Source organism: Amblyomma mixtum, chromosome 10, assembly GCF_055824585.1.
Source record: "Amblyomma mixtum isolate Tamu chromosome 10, ASM5582458v1, whole genome shotgun sequence".
Taxonomy (NCBI): Eukaryota; Metazoa; Arthropoda; class Arachnida; order Ixodida; family Ixodidae; genus Amblyomma; species Amblyomma mixtum.
Window position 1 is genome coordinate 147,683,339 of NC_143021.1, and position 22,021 is coordinate 147,705,359.

Below are 22,021 nucleotides of genomic sequence, written 5' to 3' on the forward strand. Positions count from 1 at the left end.
CCTGCCAGTTCTTTAACAGCATTACCGGAGTCTCAGCAATGGCAGTCCAATACAGCGTGACAAAGCAGAGCAGTTAAGTAGGCTAAAACAGACATTTGGGCGAGTTGGTAATCCATAATTGTAGACAGCGCGAAAATAACGGGGACGTGGGAAGAACACAAAGACGAGTGCCTCAAGGAGCATCACAAATTTGTAGTCGAAGCGGTCAATGGGCCTCTAGGCATTCACTCCAGGGACTGTAATGATTGCACGCCGCATTTCCCAAACGAGAGTGATAAGTAAACATCGCAATCAGCTCACCCGTGAAAATTTAGAAGCCGCAGAAATGGCGAAGACTGAAAACGCATGTGTAAGTAGTGCTTCGTTGGCTTTAACAGCGAAGGAAAAGAGGTTTTTGGACGCATGATGATGCCGCTGGTGCTACCTTTAACAGATGTAGCTTTTATCCATCGATGTGATCAGCGCTCGGCTTTGTGTTCTTCCCACGTCCCCGTCTTTTTTCGCGCTGTTTGCAATCATGGTTAAATAAGCTCATACCGGCATTAACTTTGCGCGGACGTTCGTATTGTCCGTTTCGTAGCCTCAATTTGGCACAAGAGGCTATACGGCCTGTTAATCGACAGCTAGGCGACACGTTAAATAACTGGACGAGTATACGAAGTGGCACCCGAAAGTTGGGGGAATTGGATCTTTGTCAGCAGGGACGCGACGCTGAAGGCAGCAACTTAATCGTGTGCACTGCATCGTGTCGGCTAATCCAAAGCACTTTCAGTTACAAGTTATTTTCTTTAGTTTTGTGCCCCGCTGTCACTGAGGCCTCTAGGTGTTTCATGCATGTTTGTTAAACGTTAAGAGTGTACTTCTAATACAGTACTAAAGAAGTGGAAAAGTTACTGCACGACATCAAAAAAGGGATGGCAATGCAATGAAAAGGTCTAACTGGAGCGAACCATTATACAAGGGTAAAGCTGACTACGTACAGAACTGGAGGAAATACAATTGAGCATGAATGAAATGAGTTAAGACTAATAATGCTAGCCTTATTGGCAGCCATGCCACCATTGTGGCGGCATGCACAAATAATCTGCAAGATTCTGAGAAGTGAGCATTGGAGACAAGTTAGGTTATACCATGATTAGCTTCGAGTCCTCGTTTTGGAGCAGCCTACGCAAATTTTCAGACAACTAGCGGAATTTAAGGAGCTATCAGCGCAGACAATTGAGTTGTGACGGCAACGAACGCGTATGGGCCTACCACAAACAAAAAAAAACTTAGAGAAAGGGACAGGAAAGGACGTCACTCTTCAGAGAAACGCTGTGATTGCTTCTGAAATAAGGAACATTTCAGAGAAAGGGCCGTAAGTTTTCATAGCAGCCCCCTGTGGAAAGGCACGCATTAGTCGAGTTTGCTCGTCAAGCGGCGGAAAGAACGATTCATCTACTGGAAGAACTAGTCCTCTAAACCCCGACAAAAGCAGTGGAGAAGAAGAAAAATGTATATTTAGATGTATTTTAGACTGCCAAAACACACAAGCCTGATTACCACTTCAGGGTCATAGTGTCTGAGAACAGCGCCTGGTAAAAGCTTGTGTGCTCCGACCTTCAACGGCAGCTTAACATCTTGACGACTGAACATCCGTTCCTCATCGAAGTTCCAAAGAATTGGTCGACCACCTCGAACAGAGTTCTCATTGTGCGGTGAATGGTTTTCTAGTTGTTATAGAAGACCTTTATTATTCAGCGCCTCATGAAGAGTTGCTCTCGGTGCTGCGTGAAACGATATCTGAAAGCGGAGAAATAACCTCCCGAAACGGTGCTGGAGCCAGCAGCGATTCGTTCCTGGTCTTCTGGAATTCTACCTTCGGCAGACAGCTGTCTTTTCGAAAGGAAGTTTCTATAATCAAAAATGAGGCATCTGTATAGGGTCCTCGGTGCCACCTCAGTTATGCGGCCTACTGTTGTTTGCGATTGACAACCGCTTTCAAGCCAGTCTTTCGGACCTTCTGGTTGTAAACGTGTTCTGATACGTTGATCATTTCTCTATCAATTTTAGCAAATGTTATGGAAGAAACTACTTGCATGGAACTCGTCTTTGAGAACCAGGCATTAGTGCAGCAAGTCGAGCATGTATCCGTCTATTTCTCCGACCCCAAAGCTTCTGTCATGACAATCAATCAAGAACTGTTAGTGGAGTGTTTCTTGAAGGAGGAATATATGTAAATTATAACAAGTTGTCTGTAATTGTAGATACATCTCATGCTCGAATTCTTTGCTTCAGTCTTCCGAAAAGCTGGAACAGCTCATGAGCTGCGCTCAAATTTCGCATTAGAAAGTAACGCAATTATTGGCATTTTTTTGTTCAGTGGTCATCAGAATCTTGTATGCTCCTTAAGCTGAAACCCATGCAGCATTAGCTTCCATGTACAATGTCATGTGTCGGTTCTTTACGATATTTCTTGGCCAATGTACGCCGTGCTACCGTAGATTACCGAACATAGAGTGATTCATGTTGAGTCATGCCTTTTCTGCTTTTTTTTTCTTTTTTCTCTTAAAAAGGAAATCTTTCATGGTTGCATGACAAGTTTCGTGGCAATTAAGAAAGGCTTCCTTGCTAACCAAGAAAAGGTGTCCAAATGGGCTGGCGAACACTTCGTTCGTAAAATTCCGAGCTTGGTGCATACTGTGATACTTGAACGAAACGCTGAGTGATATCACCCCAATTATTTATAGGGTGTGAAACGTCCCTCTGCTTTCTCAGTACAACGCAATAGACATAGTTCGTGGCACTACCACGCGGAACATTCTTTGCTCCGTTATATTTCTGTTATATCGTCAACAAACTGATTAACTATGAAGTGTTTTTAGTTATTGCGGGCGGTTTCAGTGTTCCTCACTATCATCTTACCCCGTAGATCTCAGTAAGATGCCATAGTGCAAGCTGATAAACTCTTGCCTGGATGCCAGCAGAAAATAAAAATGACACAGCATAATTTTCGCGACTTCTAAGCCACGTGGTACGCAAGATAATGTATCGAAGCCTCTGTGGGGCGTTAGCGGCTACTGATAAGCTTACGCGGGGAAACAGACTTACTCCGATCTCGCAAGCAAGGGCAGCAAAAATTAGGAGGACGCTTAAGCATCGCCTTAAGAGTCGACTCGATAGCGCCTTTGCCTCCTTTTCCGCTTCTCATTCCTTTTCTTTTTCAGTTTTCACCTAAAAACAGTTGCAGTCATAGTTCGTCGGCACACCGTTCTCGACAAACCCGATGCCACGAACGCCAGCATAGCTCTGACGCCGAACGAACTGGGAGCAAGCCGCAAGCTTCGTGGTGAATGCGTCTTTGATGTACACTGCGTTGTTCGCCACTCACGGCGTGATTCCTGCGTCCCGGCACGGCCCCACCGCGCCCGAACGAGACGAGCTGGAGGCGCTGCCGTCGCACGCTGTCTGTTGGGGCAGTGGCGCACATTGTGAGGAGGAGGAGGAGGAGGGAGTGGTTTTAGTGGGCGCCGCCTAATGGCGCTACGTGCGCGCCAAGGGGAAAAGTAGCGGAAACGTACTTTGCTACTCAATTCATTGCGAATTCTGTAATTTCTATGCTCATAATTCCTAATATACAACACGGTACATGTCTCTAAAGCACCCTTATAATACACCGTATTCACTAGACGCGCCTCCGCTCATTCCGAATCATCAAGCTGCCGTGGCGGAGTGGTTAGCGTGCTCCTCTCGCACTCCGGAGGACCTGGTTGCATTCCCCAAGTGAACAATTTCCTACTCGGTTTTATTTATTAACGCTTCTGGGATTTTTTGCTCACGTCCAAAGCCGCCGACGACGAAACGGGCTTTTCTGCGACACGGGCTCCTTTACGCTATCGCTTTAAAATTGCTTCCAAGAATATGGGCATCGGCGTTCTATTAGTCGGAAATGTACATCAACACTTTCTTCAAGTAAAATCCAAACAACCTGACCATTACCACTGCACTGGTAAGGATGGTCTAGCGCTGCGCGTGATTAAGCTACCACATTTGTGAGGAAAGCAAAAAATTAAAAGAAAAGATCCCGCACAGCATATCGGCGTGAGCTTCCTGGGGCATACCTTACAAGACCAAATGAAATGTTCGTGTCAGCAAGCCTTCTGTTGTCTTGTATGGCAAAGAAATATACTTCTAAGCGCATTGACAGAAACATGCGATCGGATCTGAGGATATATATATGCGGTGGTTAGCAAATAAAGTAATGTACGAATGCACCCTTGCCACACTCTGTCTCGCCTATTAAGTCTTTTGCGTACTTTCTTCATTCTGGTGGATTACGTGTCACCCACCGGGTAAATGTATGCTGGAAACGGCGCCGCTCAATTCCTGGTCATCTTTTACAATACCGAGTGCACTAATAAATTGGTCCAATTTTCTTTTAAAAATCATGATCTCTAAACTAAGGAGTTGGTCAATACGCGAATCGCAGCCAAGGCGAGGTACAAACCCATCCACAGTTAGAGGAAAGGGAGGAAGAATATGACTACAACAGTACGACGGAAACTTAAGTGTTCTAGACACTTTCGGGCCTTCCGTATTTACGGCCCTTGGTACCAACATTACTGCACACAAGCTTCACGCACTTCTTCCTTTTGACGAGGGTCTCACGAAAGATTCTCATATATTACCTACAGAAAGAGGCGCAACCATATGGCGTCGTCGCATCGTGGATCGCGCATTAAGATTCATCGCCGTAAAAACGAACCTTCTATCCCGCCTAAATGTGGTCAACAATTTTCTCCTCATTTAAGTGTGTCGTAATCTCACACCCTGGCTAGTAAAAAAAAGTTCACTGCAGCACGCGACATCCGCGTCGCTCAAAAACACGCTTATAATGAGGAACGTAGCTGTAGCGCCCCTCCTGTGATTAGTGTTTCTCATAGCGGCGCGGCAGCTCTGGAATTTGGTGCCCAGTAGCGGTCACCTGATATGAACGCTGGTAGCTCGCCGCACCCGCTGGTCGATCAGTAGGACATTCCAAGTGGTTCTTTTTCTATCCACCAATTGAAGGGGTCGGCTTATCCAACGTGTTTACGAATAATCGATTAAATACGGTTGTTTGGCTCTTGTTTCCGTAATATTTCTCATGAAAGAGTTCAAGAGGCCAGTACAATACCGGGACAGCGACGGCTCTCGTTTTGGAGGCAGACCGGTGCCCTCGTTGGGAGCGAGAAAGCAGGTGGACCTCCTGTAGCCTTGGTGCCGTCACCGAGCGACGTAATCACAACCTGCCCACCGTGACAGGTGGTACTTAAAGTAATGAATGGCCACATGGGACTGTTCGTGAAGAGCAACCTGAGTCTCACAAGCAGCATCGGTGGCTGCGTTTGAAACAGCCACCTACCGGCGCAGTTCCGCATAGCTTAACCGCTTCGTCACTGAGCTTGGAATCGTATGAGGACTCTCCGGTACTATGGATGCGGATGAGAGACTGATCAATTCTGCATATACCGTGTGCGGTATGTATTTGAGAACACACGATGACTCCGCATCCTCCGCAAAAAAAGCTAAACACCTTTTTTCGCTGCCGGTCACCATGTCGGAGCTGCTCACTCAAGAAATGAAGAGGCACGCTGTCATAGTGTCCTTGGCTGCAGGACACCCCGATTCTGAGATTGCGACATTCTTGAAGGATGCCGATCAATTATCTTCAAAGTTCGGAAGGTGCAGGCTGCTAGTAGTGATGTGGACGCAGGTTCTCAGACGAAACGACACTGTCGGCGTTCTGACACTCTTAGGACGCCAGAATTCATCAGTCGTACCCAAGCTACCGTTGATGAAGACCCTGACAAGGCGGTAAGAGCCATCGCTAAGGAGGTGGAGGTTGACGAGGCCACTGCCAGAAGCGTGGTTTGTGAGGAACATCGCTACAAGCCCTATCCTATGCGGAGAGGAAATTTCGTGGCCGAAAAAACCAAGAACCTCCTGAGCAGAGCTAAGCCCCTCATGAACTAATTGAAACACCCAGAAGATCCTGGAATGCTGTGGGTTTTCTTCGATAAAAAAACTTCGTCCAGGACCGGAAGCTCAACCGCAGAAATAATAGGTGGCTGTGTCAAGACACTGAAAAAGTTTCAAACATCATGAGGACAGAATTTTCAGCATCAGTGATGGTAGGGGGCGTTGCGAGCAGTGAAGGAGATGTGATGCCTCCACAAATATTTCTTCAAGGTAGCAGGGTCAGTGCTGTTGCTTACACCGAAATACCGAACGCGGTTCTGAAGCCTTGGATTACTTCTGTAGCACGTGGGAGGCCATATGTTTTCTAACACTGCGCCATCCCATACAGCCCACACAACCTTAGAACAGATGGCTGAAAACCTACATGACCATGTCGCTCTAAACATGTGGCCTTCGAGCTCCCCAGATCTTAACCCAAGGGACTATTACATATAGGGCATGGTTGAGAGGGGGTCCAGTAGACACCCACACAACATCATTGCGGCCCTAAGAGGCGCTATTGTTAATGCAATGGCGAATGTTCCGAAGACTCACCTTATCACTGATAGCGGTAGGTTTCGGCAGCGTGTGGAGTCCGTAATTGCTGCCGTTGGCGGTTCCATTGAATAATAAAATTCAGCATTAATAAATAAAACCGAGTAGGAAATTGGTCGAGTTCGGGAGTCGAACCAGGGCCTCCAGAGTCCGAGGAGAGCATGCTAACCCCTCCGCCACGCCCGCTCAGTAGTTTGGAATGAACAAAGGCGCGTGTAGTGAATACGGTGTTGTTTGGCTTGGTTTGGTTTATGAGGTTTAACGCTCCAAAGCGACTTAGGCTATGAGGGACGCCGTAGTCAAGGGCTCCAGAAATTTCGACCACCTGGGGTTCTTTAACGTGCACTGACATCTTACAGCACACAGGCCTCTAGAATTTCGCCTCCATCGAAATTCGGCCGCCGCGGCCGGGATACGGTGTTGTCTTAGAAGGGTGCTTTAGAAACATGTACTGTAGTGTGTACACAGAGACAGGGCTGAGTCAGGCTGGTTGGTTCATGTTGAATGGTACCGCGAAACAGCGCTGACGGACGGGACGGAAGAAGATGAGACAGACACATGCGCTGAACTAACAACCAAATGGTTTATTGCGGCGAAAGAGGGGGGCAATATAAAGCATAGAAGGGAAGAAAAAAGCAGTGCAAACAGGACATGGCATACATTCGGGATATTATCACTGATTAAGAAAAGCGATCTCCTGTGTGAATAGAGACACCGATGGTTAGCTTACACATGAGTTGCCTAATGCGTGAATGTGAAAGGCCTCTCATATCAGGCGTGATACTTGGCGATGATAGTGGTTCGGTTCAAAAACGCCTTACATTCATCGCAATCTGCGAAATGAATGACCATGTTATTTCGGCGGGACTTGTTTTCAATGTCTTTCGCGTGTTCGCGTAGCCGATCGTTGACGCACCGTCCGGTCTCCCCGATGTAAAATCGGCCGCATGACAGTGGGACCTTGTAAATCACGCCACAGCAACAGTTGACAAATTTGTTTCTGTGTTTCTTCTGAGAAGCCTTCTTTCCACTTTCCTGATTCACTCTCTTGCACAGGCCTCCCAACTTATTCCTGGCTGAGAAAAGGAGCTTCACGCCGGCTTTGTTCACAATCTGTTTTTTTTTTCACCCCGGCTCCGAGCCATGCGGACACGCTTCGCATGGGCTCCGTAAATTATCGCTACCACGGCGAAACGAAACAGCGCATTGACCCAAGACTGGCACCAGACGAAGCGGAACACCATCCGGATTCCGTGGATACCTCTCGCTACCAGGCAAGTGGGTCATCTGCCGAATAATCAACGGAAACATTTTTCGGACGCCGTGTTGACAGCTAGGCATAGCTGCGACCACGGCATCGACCGAGCCGGCTAGGCCTAACGGCGACGCCGGTGACGAGTACGGTCACGTGAGATGATCCACGCTGTATGAAGGCGAAGCTGTAACGGAGGCAGAGCTTCAGGATGACGGATGGATCAACGCCGCCCTCGCCGCGCAGAAGAAATACAGGAAAAATAGGCAAGCCGCCAACGGAACGCCGGCAGCAGACGCTGACGGGCCGGGGCGTCGCTCTGATCACAGCAAGGCGTCCAAGGATGGAAACTCTGCTACACCTAAGCCGCGTCCGCCGCCTCTATTTCGAGGCAAACCGCTGCCAAAACTCCCTCAAGACGACTACATAATCGTCGTACGACCACGAACGCCACTCGATCTGAAGACGGCATCCAGATCGGAGATTGCCGAAGCCATCTGTACTGCGTTAAAACTGCCTCCAGAGGAGACAGTCCAGAATGATAGGTTCAGAGTACATCCGTCGAACAACACTCTGACCATCTGCACGCCAAACATGCAACGTGCCGAAGCTTACAGTCGCCTGACATCTTTCCAAATGGCGGACCAGCTGTTTGAGGTTAAGTCCTACGAACCAAAGCCAGAAGATTCTGTCAGAGGTATCGTCTTCAACACTTACACGAGAGAAACGGATGAGGAGATCCTAGCGGAACTTCGCGCCCGAAATCCCGACACGGACATAATACACGCGCGAAGAATGGGGCAGACCAGGCACTTCTTCATCATATTTGCCGGAAATCAGCTCCCAAGATCCATCAGATATCTGATGTTCGATGAAATCGTTTATCCATACCACGACAGAGTGGAAGCTTGCTTCAACTGTCGGAAGGTTGGACACCGCATGGACGTCTGCCCACAACCATTCAGCGAACTCTGCCGCAGATGTGGAGTCAACCACGCTCAGCCCAAGCAGGGAGAACAACATACGTGCAACTCCACTTGCATCATCTGCAGGGGCCATCACTTCACTGGCAGCCGCAACTGCAAGTTCCGCTTTCAAAAGCAAGTAAAAGAAGCCAACATGAAGAGGGCCAACAACAGCGAGAGCCAAAAACAAACCGACGAGAAACAATCGCAATCCAGGAGCAAGCATCCACCCGGGGGACGCCACCCCAGCGGATCGTCATCCTTCCCTCCCTTAGGCAGCGACGCCTCGTCGGGAAGCGCCAGCAGATCCGCCAGCCGCAGCCGATATCGCGACCACAGCGAAAGCCCGGGACGCAAGAGTGTGACCTGGCACACAGACCCCGAAAAAGAAGCCCTTCAGAAACAGGTGAGGGATCTTCGAATGCATAACCAGAGCTTGCAGTCCCAAATAGACGAGCTGAGGAAGCTAATAGGCCAACATGCCGTAACTCCTTCTAGTCAACCAAAATTCTACAAGGCAGTGGTACACCAGTCTGCAACCACAAGTACTCCACCTGAACCCAAATCACCTTCCCCATTAGGCCCCTCAGTGATCAAACACACATCCCCTGCTCTTCCCAAGCAAGACGATAAGCTAGGAGATAAGGCTGTGGACGTGGAGGTGGCATCTAGACATAAAAGGCCGGCCATTTCGATGGCAGATACTCCTCTCACACCTCCCAAGAAAAAAACCGAAACGACGGTAGCAGATTTAGTCGACAAAGTGGACCTCAGATTTGCCAAAGTAGAGGCCGAGAGAAAGGCCGATCTAGAACGTCTAGATGCCAAATTCGCGGCTACACTGGCAGAATTCAAAACTTTTATCATCGACGAAGTTAAGAAAGAAATGGCCAATCTAGCGGCCAGGATCACTACACACGGAATGCAACCAATTCATGGGCAGTATGGCCCCCCGCCCGCAGATAATTAGCGTATGGCAGTGGAACTACAGGCACTTCCTTCCAAAGAAGGATCACCTGCAGCTTCTAATCCAGAATACTGAAGAAAATCCGGACGTAATAGCGCTCCAGGAGAATAGAGGAAAAACCAAATTTGCGGGATTCAAAAACTTCATGCAGAAAGGCGTGGACACCAAAAAATAACAATTAACCGCTATTCTAGTACAAAGAAACACCACGGCTATCAAGCACGAATTCGATGGCATAACCGCTAATTACACTCTCATAGAGGTTGTTCCTCGCAATAGAGGAGACAGAAATCTTTTCATACTAAATGTGTACAGCTCTCCCCAAGATAAAGGGCTACCCGTTCCAAATTTATTGCGTAAGACCATGCACTTCACTAAAGGAGCGCAACTCCTCGTAGTCGGAGACTTTAAGGCACCCCATGCTGAATGGGGATACGTTAAATCCACCAAGAAAGGCACGAAGCTATGGGAAACTTCACGCGATCTCGGCCTCACTTTACTTAATGATCCCCACTCCTGCACGAGGCTAGGCAACAGCGTCAGCAGGGATAGCACACCCAACCTGATCTTAACCAAGAATATAACTGAAGCCAAATGGCATAATACCAGAAATACGGCAGGCAGCGATAATTGCATCATAACAATCGCGTTTCATACGTCCGCACACAAGTCAATTCCAACAAGCACTACGCTCACGGATTGGGATAACTTTAAAAACCTTAGAGAAGATACCGCTCCCACCAACATCAAAAACTTAGATAGTTGGGTAGAGCAGCTTAAAAATGACGTGCGCAAGAGGACCAAGGAGGTGGAAGCGAGGGAGGATCAGCCGACGGCTGACTCCAAGCTTCTCCATCTCTGGGAAGCGCACAAAAGCACCCTCAATAGATGGAAAAAACAAAAACACAACAGGGAACTTAAGCTAAAGGCAGCCAAACTACAGAGGCAGATCGAAGCACATACATCCGACATATCTAGGCAACAATGGCGCCAGATAAGCGACAGCCTAAATGGTCAGTTAGGCAACAAAAGGGCCTGGCTCCTCTTAAGGCACCTCTTAGAACCCACTCAAACAAAATCTACTACCAGATCTCACATGAGCGAAATCATACACGGATTCCCCGGAACAGATTCGGAGCTCCTAGACGAACCTCGAAAGAGATACCTGAACACGTCTGAAAGCGACGCCCTTAACCGCTACACGGGTGCTCCCAACGAGGAGCTGGACAGAGACATAACGGACGCGGAGACATGGGCTGCAATCGGTCCCCTTCGCACAACATCAGCCGCGGGACCGGACGGAGTCACGAATAAGATGCTGCGAAATCTAGATCGTAAATCTCTCTCGGCAGTTACCGATTTAATGAATGGATATTGGCGCAAGGAGAACTTCCTCAGTCGTGGAAACACGCGATAGTAACGTTCATTCCTAAACCCAACAAGAAGCTCAGCAACGACCACCTCAGACCCATATCCCTTACCTCGTGCTTAGGCAAACTCATGGAGCATGTGATCTTGAGCCGTTTGCAAGGCTATGCTGAGGATAATGACTTATTAGCCAGTACTATGGTAGGTTTCAGGAGCCACCTATCAACCCAAGACGTCATGCTCCAGTTGTATAACGACGTCATAGATACCCCGGATAAAACCGGCGCCAAAGCCGTTCTTGGACTTGACTTAGAAAAAGCCTTCGACTACGTGTCGCATGGAGCAATTCTAAAAGGCCTCTCGAGCATAAATGTAGGTGCCAGAACCTACAAGTATGTCAGTTTTTTCCTATCGGGAAGAACGGCAGAACTCTTAATCGGGGGAATCAGGTCGGATAGGATAGAACTTTGACATAGAGGCACGCCGCAAGTCTCCGTCCTGTCACCCTTTCTCTTCAACCTATCGCTCATATCGCAGACTAGCAAGCTAAACGCCCAAGAGGACTTACGTGATGCACTCTATGCGGACGACGTTACCCTATGGGTGGCGAATGGCTCCGATGCTCACATAGAAGAAACTCTTCAGAAAGCAGTACAAGTAGTGCAGGAGCATGCGAGTAGCATAGGACTCAAATTTTCTCAACCCAAGTCTGAACTCCTTCTAATCAGACATAAGAAACAGAGAGAAAACACCATAGAGGTCAACCTTCAAGGTCTCCCGATAGAGGTCGAAACCATTCGAGTACTAGGTCTGTTCATTCAAAATAATCGTAAGAGCAACATTACAACCACCCGTCTGGAAACAACGGTCAACCAGATAGTCAGGCTCATTCCAAGAATCACTGCTAAGAAGAGAGGTATGAAGGAGGCCGAGATCTGTCGCCTTATACATTCATTCGTCATTAGCAGATTCACCTACTCTCTACCATACCTCAAACTATTTAAGGTGGACATCGACAGATTAGAGAGGTTACTCAGACAGGCATATAAAGCTGGTCTAGGGCTTCCTAGAAACACACCCACGGACAGATTTTTATCCTTGGGTATACACAACACTGTACAAGAACTCATCACTGCACACAAGGCGATACACATCCAAAGACTGGCCAACACTACAGCGGGAAGGGAGATTCTAGATCGAATAGCGTAAACGCTGAACCCATGTCTGACCGACCGGACCCTCTACTATGAGGAGTGCGCGACAAACTAGTCATCAAACCGCTCCCCAAAAATATGCTACCGGGCTTCCACGATGGCAGACGACGAGCCAGAGCGCGGGCTTTGCATAGAAAGTACCTTAATCATCCTGGAGCAGTATACACCGATGCAGCCGATTATAATTTCAGCCAAGGGGCCTTCGCTATCTGCGCATCCAAATTCATAGCAGGAAGAAGCGAGTGCATCTCTGCAGCCTCAGTCACGGTCAAGTACGCGGATCAAGCAGAATAATAATAATAATAAATACTTTATTCACACCAAAGAAACAATACAAGACGCGGACGCGCCAAAGCCTCAATTGGGCTTGTAGGGCGCCGTCCGGCAGCAGCAACAACCTGTGTTACCAAATCAATTCATTGTTTTGTGTACTACATTAAAACATATGCACTAGAGCTGTTCAAGCTCGGCAATAGCATCACGTAACTGTCTGCGAGTGTTCAAGTTGAAAACATTATCAGGCATCTCATTGAATATACATGGGATATAATATGACCTCATAGACATACCAAAATGAGTTCGCACTGCAGGGACAATATATCGAGAAACTTTTCTTAATGGGATTGGTTTAACGTTGTGGAACCGAAATTCAGAGTTCCAGAAATATCTGAGTACAGTGACTTGTTTGAACACAATGTCAAAGGAAGGCAGACCTGAAGAAAGGAATACACTTTGCTGTTTATGGGGTATTGAATAGATGACACTCTTAGCCATATTCTTGAGAATACGGTTTATCCTATTTTTCCATGTTGCAGAACAGTTGAAGAAACAGCACATGCCATATCTCAGCAGAGAATACCCCAAAGACTGTGCAATTAAACGTCTTATGGCAAATGGCAGGTAGGCCCTTAGAGCATAGAGCAAGCATGCGACGCCTCTAAGCTTCTTACTGAGGTGTGCCATGTGCGTGTTCCAGGATAAATCACTGTCAAAGTAAATGCCAAGGTATTTCACGGACGGAACACATGTAATGGGGTAGCAAGAACATGCAGTGCAACTGGAGCTGTGCAAAAAAACCGCAGCGTTTTTCGGGATTGGCTTGTGTGCATTTTTAAAGCACACTAGATGAGTTTTTTGGGGGTTTATATCAATCAGGTTACATTGAAACCAATCATATAGATTAGTAGCGTCCTGTTGAAGTTGACGGAGTGCGCAAGAAAAATCTGTATTAGATGAGATGAGGAGGGTGTCATCTGCATATTGATAAATCTGTGATGAAGTTATAATGCTGGGGAGGTCATTAACATAGAGATTAAATAAGAGGGGTGATAAGATGGATCCCTGGGGAACACCACTATATAAGTCTATAGTTCTGCTTTGCACAGGTCCAAGTTCCACCATTTGAGATCGCTGAGACACATAATTTCTTAGTAACATTTGAAAAGGACCACGAAAACCATAGCAAAACAACTTTTCACAGAGAATATCATGGTGAACAGTATTAAATGCCTTCCTGACATCAAGAAAGAGACCAAATGCCACTTCATTTTGATCAAAACTAGAATGAACGGAATCCGACATCTTTTCTAATAACGTTTGGGTACCAGAACCAGCAACAAATCCGTATTTATGTGGGCTAAGCACGTTATGCCTCAGCAAAAATGCTGACATTGTACATAAGACGTGTTTTTCTAAAATTTGTGATATACACGACACGATAGATATTGGGCGATAATTCGTGATATCATTTCTTTTGCCACCCTTGTAAAGTGGTATAACACGCGCTTGTTTAAGAGAGCATGGTAAGAAGCCACTTTCAATCATATCATTTAGCATAAAAAGAAGGACACACTTCAAGCTTTGGAAGTTTCTGGAAAGGTCGCTGATAAATATTCCATCAATTCAATTCATCAGAAGAAGCGGCCATAGCCTTGGCCATAGCAAATACTGACGCTGACATCATTCTCAGTGATTCCAAGACTGCATTACGCAACTTCTCGCGCGGTAGAATATCCCTAACTGCTCGAAACATCCTCACAATTATTGCACTGCAACGAGAAATAGAACTGGTATGGACTCGTGTCCATTCAGGGAACCCAGGGAACGAAGCAGCCCACCAACACGCTCGAGGTTTTGTCGGCCGAGCGGTGGGCTCTCGTCCAGGGGGATCCGAGATGGAGGCAGTGATTTCGTACCACGAAATTACCCAATTCTACAAACTCTCTCGAAGAATCTATCCTCCCCCGCACAAGTCACTCTTGAAGCACCAAGAGGTGGCTTGGGGAAGACTTCAAACCCATTCTTACCCGAACCCGTACATTTACGCCCACATCTACCCCGATCTAATAGACCCCACCTGCAAACACTGCGGTAGCACTGCCACCCTCGAGCATATGCTATGGGACTGCCCGGAGGATCCTCCTCCGGAAGCTCTTATAGAAGCTCCCTCACCAGACGCCTGGGAAGAAGTGCTGCGCAGCTCGGACTCCGCCGTCCAGGCAGGAGCCATCGAGCGCACCGAAGAGGTCGCCGCCAGCTATGAGCTAACGGCCACCTGGCCCTCCTGCTAAGCGTCCAGGAACCCTTCTTTTCCGACAATAAAGTTTTCTCTCTCTCTCTGTTCACAACCTTTTTGAGGTTGTGCGATACTTGGTGAACATACGGAATACATGTTATGTGCTTATTGTCCAGTTTGCGCGCATCCTTCTGCATTCTTTTAATATCGACTGTGCTATGCTAGATAACACCTTCGTCGGGTAGCCTGCAGCGGTAAGCCTAGTAACCTGCGCGTCAAAGCTGACTTGGGTTTTATGCGCACATGATCTAAAGAGAGCGGCTTTCATGCATGTTTTCGCTATCCCGCACTTAGCTATCTTTGAGTGGGCCGACCGGAAGGGGTAGGCTCTTCTGGGATCGCGGGGAGTACATCCAACAGACATGGTCACACGATAGCACAAGTTCCAGATCTAAAAACCTTAGTTTCTTGTTAGTAGGTAGCTCTGTGGTCAAATGTAGGTTGTTAAGTTCAGTACTGAACACGTAAAAAATCTGAGCAACAGTATGTTGGTCGTCACCTTTAAGATAAAATACTAAAAAGTCATCTATATAACGCATAACCTTAACAACGGTGCCGTCAAGTTTGGCTTGAAGTTGTGTATCGCACGAAGCTAAGTACAGATCGCTGAGATTTTTTCTTCCCTTCTATGCTTTATATTGCCCCCCTCTTTGGCAATAAACTATTTGGTTTTTAGTTCAGCGCATGTGTCTGTCCCATCTTCTTGCGTCCCGTGCGTCAGCGCTGTTTTTTATTTATTTATTTACATATACTGCAGCCCCGATGGGGCTATTGCAGGAGTGGGAGGAAGAAAAAAAATAAAGAAAAGAAAAGGCAGAGAGGGACAACATATTCAGAAGTGAACACCATTAAAATACAGAACAGTAATTCAACAGACTAATCACTTATTTGCAACAACGTTGAAAAATAGGTTTGGTTCCAGGGAGCATATATCACCGGGTAAAGAATTCCATCCTTCGATAACACGAGGAAAAAAAACTAGATTTGAACATATCAGTGCGCGCGTGAATGGGTGTTACATACAATGGGTGGTAGCTCCTTGTAGATGAAGATGCTGAAAAATGCAAATACTGAGACAATGAAGCAAAGCGGGATGAATTAACAATGCCATGAAAATATTTTAAACACTTATTGTCGCGGCGGGTACAAAGGAGGGAAAGGCCTATGGCAGGAAGAGTGGATGAAGGTGAAAAATTTCTGTCATACCGTCGGCAAATAAACCGTACTGCTTTCCTTTGGACGGATTCCAGCTTACTGATATCGGACTGTTTATGAGGATTCCAGATTATTGACCCATACTCCAAAAGTGGACGAATTAGAGCTTTGTATGTTACCAGTTTAGTTTCTTTGGGGCCAACACAAAGTGTACGTTTTAGATAACCGAGCCTCCGCATTGCATTATTCGATATTGTTTTAGTATGCTTTGACCAGGACAAGTTAGAAGAGAAAACAAGACCTCAATATTTGTACTCGGACACTTCATTCAGAGAGTTATCTTTTAATGAGTAGGTGTAAGAAGATGGTATTGTGCGATTACAGAATGACATGTATACATATTTACGGAAGTTTATTTGCATTTGCCATGTTTCACACCATGAGCAGAATGACACGAATGACTGATTTAGTTGCGCGTGATCCTCAGAGGTGTTAATTGAACTGTATATCACACAATCGTCTGCATACAACCGAATTTTAGAAGTAATATTTTCCGGCAAATCATTAATGTATAATAAGAATAAAAGTGGCCCGAGCACGGTTCCTTGTGGTACACCGGATGATACATTAACAGTTTCAGATGAACAGGAGTTGAAAGAAACGTACTGTGAACAATTAGAAAGAAAGCTTGATATCCAGTTTTCCATTAACGGTACCATTCAACACAGAGATATGACAGGCGCATTTTATTTCCTTAAAATCAATTTTCCTTAAGGCCCTTACGGCGCGCTTCTTGAGTCCACCGAGATATCAGAGAGACAGGCGTCGTTCCGTTTCCTTAAAACCAAATGTCATTTCATTTCCCTTTCCTTACGGCGCGGTTCAAGTGTCCACCGAAATATGAGAGACAGGCCGTCGTTTCCTTTCCTTCGGGAAAGGCGTCGCGCCAAACCGGCGATGGTGGTCCGTGGACTCCTTGGCAACGCTGCAACATGCTGTCGCGTCCCACTCATAAAGACGAAGCTCTAGCGTCCTCAAATGCTTTTTTTGCATCCCGGAGACGAAATATTGAAGATGTTTAGTGGTTTACCAGTCGCAGGCTGCCACGCACAAGGGCTGTAACTATTCCTCTAAGCAGGCGTAGGAGAAACCCAGCAAAATGGGATACGTCTGCGCGAATATTTCTCCTGTATGCTAAAAATGCATATTAAGGCTACCGCGTCATGTCCTTAAGACGGAGCTTTAGTTCTTTTAGGGTGCATAAGATCTGCCGTGGTGAATTGGTAGCTCATCAAAGTTGTTCCGGGTGATGTCGCTAGTTCAACCTCTGCCTCAGCGGAATCATTTTAGTAAAAGTTAAATATAAATTATAATTTACTGAGACACAGTCTACACCTGATAACGAAAACTGCTCATGGCGAGGATAATAAGAAACGTTTGTACCCAAAGACTCAGAGGCTGCAATGTGCCTAAGTCAGGTTTACTTGAATGACAACGCGAAAACTGGTGTTATTTCCAAATTCTGGCGGCAGTCATCTTCGCAGAATTGGTGCGAGCAGTGCTTTGCCGTTCTCTTGGGCTTTCAACGTACCTCGTCACAGAAACGAGCTAAAGCCCTTATGGTTCCATTGCGCGAAATAGTAAAAAGGCGATCCAAGCGGGGTAGTAGTTTTTCAACTCCTGAAGGTTCCGCAGAACGCCTGCGTGACAATCTCAACGCATTACCCCCGTTTGCGTCCCTTGCATTGTTAATTCACCTACACACCTTAGAAACGTCCGCGTGAAACCAAGCAAGAACACAGCCAGGAAGAGCTTATCGCCTGTTCACATTTTCCACGGCACAGACACAGAACCAAGGACATCTGGAGACGTGTGGAAGGAAGGCGTCCCGAATGACAGCTTTTAGTCGCTCTCCCCTTTGAGCTCTCGGCCTCCGGGCACTGTGTGCGCGCGACGGGGTACGCAACATAAGCGCAATTCCACTTTGTCAACACGTCGCTCCCAGTAATGTGATCGAGCTAAACCTTTGACTCTGCCGGTTATGATGTTTGCGTGTCCTGCGACACCCAGGCGTTCTCAATGTAGCCAGCTCACAGAGCTTCTACTCCGCGGTTGCATCCAACTTCATGAAACGCCGTCATTATCTTTGTTAAACGAGGCCCTAATAAATATGGCGACTTAGTTTGGACATCTCGCCAGTTGCAGGATAAAAACGTGCAAAGCATCCCACACTAATATCCACGCTAGACACAAAGCGCCGCTTACCATTGTTCCAAAGGTAGCTCATCAGGTTGTTGGCCATGCTGACTCCCGCTTGATACACGCTGTCCCCAGAAAGGTGGCTAGTCTTGGTGTCAGCGTAAAACAGCAGCAACTTGTCAGCATACTTTCCTCCTTTTTTTTACAGAAGAAAAAGAACATGAGCGCTAAGTTGGAAGTATCGAAATTATTGGAAGAGTCTGTTCAGAACAAAGAGTAGAGTGAGATGCCTTACTTTTTTGCTAGCTCTTTCTTTTTCGCTAGCCATCTTGTTACCGACGATGAACCAGCCCGAAAAAGCTGTCAATACTCGGGAAAAAATATTCGCCATCCCAGGGAATGCGTACTAAACTGCAGGTTGTCTGCCCGAAGAATGCGAACTTTTGGAGGCTAACAACCACCGTCGTATTGTGGTAAAGTAGCTGCAACACCGTTAGCTTGAATGCGAATAAATGATATCACAACAAGCGGAAGCCGTGTAGGCTAGCGTAAGTTCGAAACCGAAGTAGAGCTGGCTTGCAGCGAGTAATTAAACCTAAACGCTGGGCTCCATGGTACATCCAGATACAGCCATAAGATTTGCCTGCCCAGTGGATACCTCCTTTGAAGAGGCCCTGCAACACTGCTCAAGAACCTGACAAAAATTTCAGTCCGGCCATGTTTTTTTTTACTTCTGCAGGGATGAGCGAAAAATGTAAACGCTTTGGAGAAGGAAAAACCGCAGTAACTACCACATTTCAGTGCGCACCACACTAAGGAAAGGGTTGAAAACGTATGCGTTAAGTGGAGCTGCAGCGACCTCGCATCGAATTCATTAAATAAAGTTAGATTCATTACAAGCAATAAAAGCAAGGTGAAGTTCGCTTATATTCGTTAATTAACGTTCTTAGGGCGGAAACGCTGTTTTAGCTGGAAACGGTGCGAAACACTTTCACCGAAGACAAGGCCGGCTTAAGGACAAGGCTCTTTCCCCGCACGCCGTTTTTAACAAGCATATGGCGTTGACGCTCAGTCCGAATTGTACGCCGATCTCCATCATCGCTGCCTAGAAAGAGAGTCTAAATAATGACCACAGAGTTCTTTGTGACTTCTTCTGTTTGAATTGCGCAGCGGGAAAAAAAAACATTTGGAAATCAAATTTCTCTGTCATAAATGCGGATATTTCGACGGGCTCAACATCAATATCGTCCCAAAAGCGAAAGACCCGCTTCTTACTTAAAAAAACAATAGTATGAAGTCTGTGCCTTCAGTCTGCCACGGCATAGCAAGGCAGTTTCACTTTTCATCGCCACCAAAATCAGCAATTCTATTGCACGGCCTCCTCCTGTGCAGTCAGACGCCAAAAACATCTCAATCTAAAAAGTCTATTTGGCCTACTTGGCGCCCCGTGTGTACGAGCTCGAACCGCAACATTAAACAGTTATTTACTCTGTTTCAGGTGAAAGCTATCATCAAGACTTTTTACATTTGATAAGCAACAGTAGGTGCGTCGAAATGCTAATGTGGGGCCGATACGCTAAAACCTGTCGATTTGTCTTAGGCTTTGCTGCTGCTATGACCAATCCAGAGAAGTACGGAATTCTTCGACATCGGTTTCATTGTGAGCCAGCTCGGAAATATTTTAACGTATTGTTATAGAAAGGATCAAGGTAATGGTTGATTCCACCAATGGTTAGTAAAATCTTTCTTTTAAAGTTAACGCATCGCTCTCATCGAGTTGTTAAGATTGCCATAAAAACCAAAGGGGAACGTTTTTACAACCGCAAAAACTTTATTACCAGAAAAATGAAAGCCTTCTAGAGATAAATCTGCGGGGGTATTGATTGTTACAAAGAAACCTTGCAGTATATGCCAAAATTTGCCTTTATGAACTTTCCTTTTAAAAATGCACTTTGCAGAGTTTATGGGTATGCGGTATTTAAAGTCACTTGTGGAAACGATAGTGCCTATTTCGTCTCCTTTGCGTTTTCTGATGACGTGCTCCTTGACAGATATTTAGTATGTGAAGCAAATGGGTGTATTTGTTAACACTTACCTTCGTTGACAGAGTCCCTCAAGTAAGAAAGATAGGTCCCAATTTCAGTAGATTTCTTACAGTAACGACCACAGTCGCAGGGGCGGCCATGGTACAATTTAAGTGCGGTTCCGTCTGACGCAAAGTTGAAGTCAGCCTCTAAAGCGTTCACACCCTGTTGCAAGAAACCATCCACCTCTTGCAAGCTGTTTGCCATATGTCCGAACAGATAGAACGGCCGGCGGTCGTCTGATGCATGGACCTACGTTTCAGAGCCGGGAAAAGAATTGTTGCATGGTTCGATTAACCCTATAGTCACCGGGCAGTATAGGTCAATAAATACGGATCAAGGAGCAGCCATGCGCCATCCATTCTGAGCTTATTTACTGCTGGAGTATACCAAGAACCCAGTGTAACATTTTAGAAACCTAAAGCGCCTGAATGTATTTTACATTGATCTCGGTGCCTTTAACCTATACCCAAAAGCGGTTTTTCTAAGTGCGTTGAAGGGTCCTGTATATAAGGCTCCTTACTGAATAAAATTAAAGCCAGAGCGCGGGGCCTGATCTAGCCAGGAATGGGCAGTGCCATTGAAACGATCTTTCGCAAATGCAGCGCATGCCAAAAGTACGCATAGAAGAAAGTTTCTAAGTCTTTAATTTTGCGGCCAACACACGGGGTGCCATGGCACCGGATGGTAATCGATCTCTTTCATTTCGCTGGTGACATGTACGTAGTGGTGTTTGATGAGCATTCAAACTTTCCAGACGTTGAGAAACTCGCCGTCACCACTGCGCGCGAAGTCGTCACAAAGGTTGCGACTATTTTCACGCGGTACGGAATTCCTGTCCAAGTGTATACCGACAATGAACCTCAGTTTTCTTCTAAGGAGTTCGCGGGGTTTGCACGCTGCTATGACTTCGTCTATAGTAGAAGCCCTGAATTTCTGCGGTCGAATGGTTTGGACGAGAAAGGAGTACAAATAGTGAAGGGCATTATGAAGAAAACTGCAGAGTCTCGTGACGACTTCTGGATGGGTCTTTTATCATACCGCGCGTCCCCATTAGAGGACGGACAATCAATGGGAAAATTGTTGAAGGGTCGTCGGCTGCGCACCAGTCTGCATGAATGCAGTATCGAAAAGGAGCGCCTAGTAGTAAAGCACCGCCAGTCGTCCACGGGCAAACCACTGCCTCCACTGCAGCATGGAGACAATATTGTCTCAAATAGAATAGGAAACAGAAGGGCTAGGCGCAGGCCGCAAGCAGAAAAGCAGAGTCCCAGCTCCGAGAGCACGCGAGTTCCTCACTTCTTCGTCCTTTCGTGGTGGTGGAGTGGTGGAGTGCGCTGGGTAAATCGCCTGGAGTATGTCGCACACCCCTCCTAACACCGAGGATCCCAGACCTCTCCCTGTCGACACGCCAGTGCATCGGGTCAGTCGCCGAGATCTAGGACTGTCCCCTGAGCATGGGCTATTGGAGACTACCTCGGCGCCTGGACAGCTGCCTCCTGTGCTCAGGCCATTTGACTCAACCTCGGCCCCTGCCCCTCGACCAGCTATGCAAGGGGCCGCGTACTACACCGTCCAGAACCCGCGGCTGCCAAAGTCCTTTCACGGGACTCAGCTGGAGGACGTGGAAAATTGGCTCCTCCAGTTTGAACGTGTCGCCGCATTCAACCAATGGGATGACGCCGCCAAGCTGAGGAACGTTTTCTTC

The 22,021-nt window shown here is 46.9% G+C and overlaps 1 protein-coding gene across 1 annotated transcript in view; it reads right to left on the bottom strand.

Annotated features, from left to right (window-relative positions):
* The window catches only part of LOC149327264 (dermonecrotic toxin SPH-like), a 57,342-nt gene that overhangs the window by 30,437 nt on the left and 4,884 nt on the right, over positions 1–22,021 (bottom strand). The window contains exons 2-3 of the mRNA XM_089563920.1: positions 20,325–20,565; positions 18,296–18,424 (exon numbers count right to left, since the gene is read on the bottom strand). Coding sequence (XP_089420046.1) covers positions 18,296–18,424; positions 20,325–20,565 — 370 coding nt within the window. The remainder of the gene's footprint in view (positions 1–18,295; positions 18,425–20,324; positions 20,566–22,021) is intronic.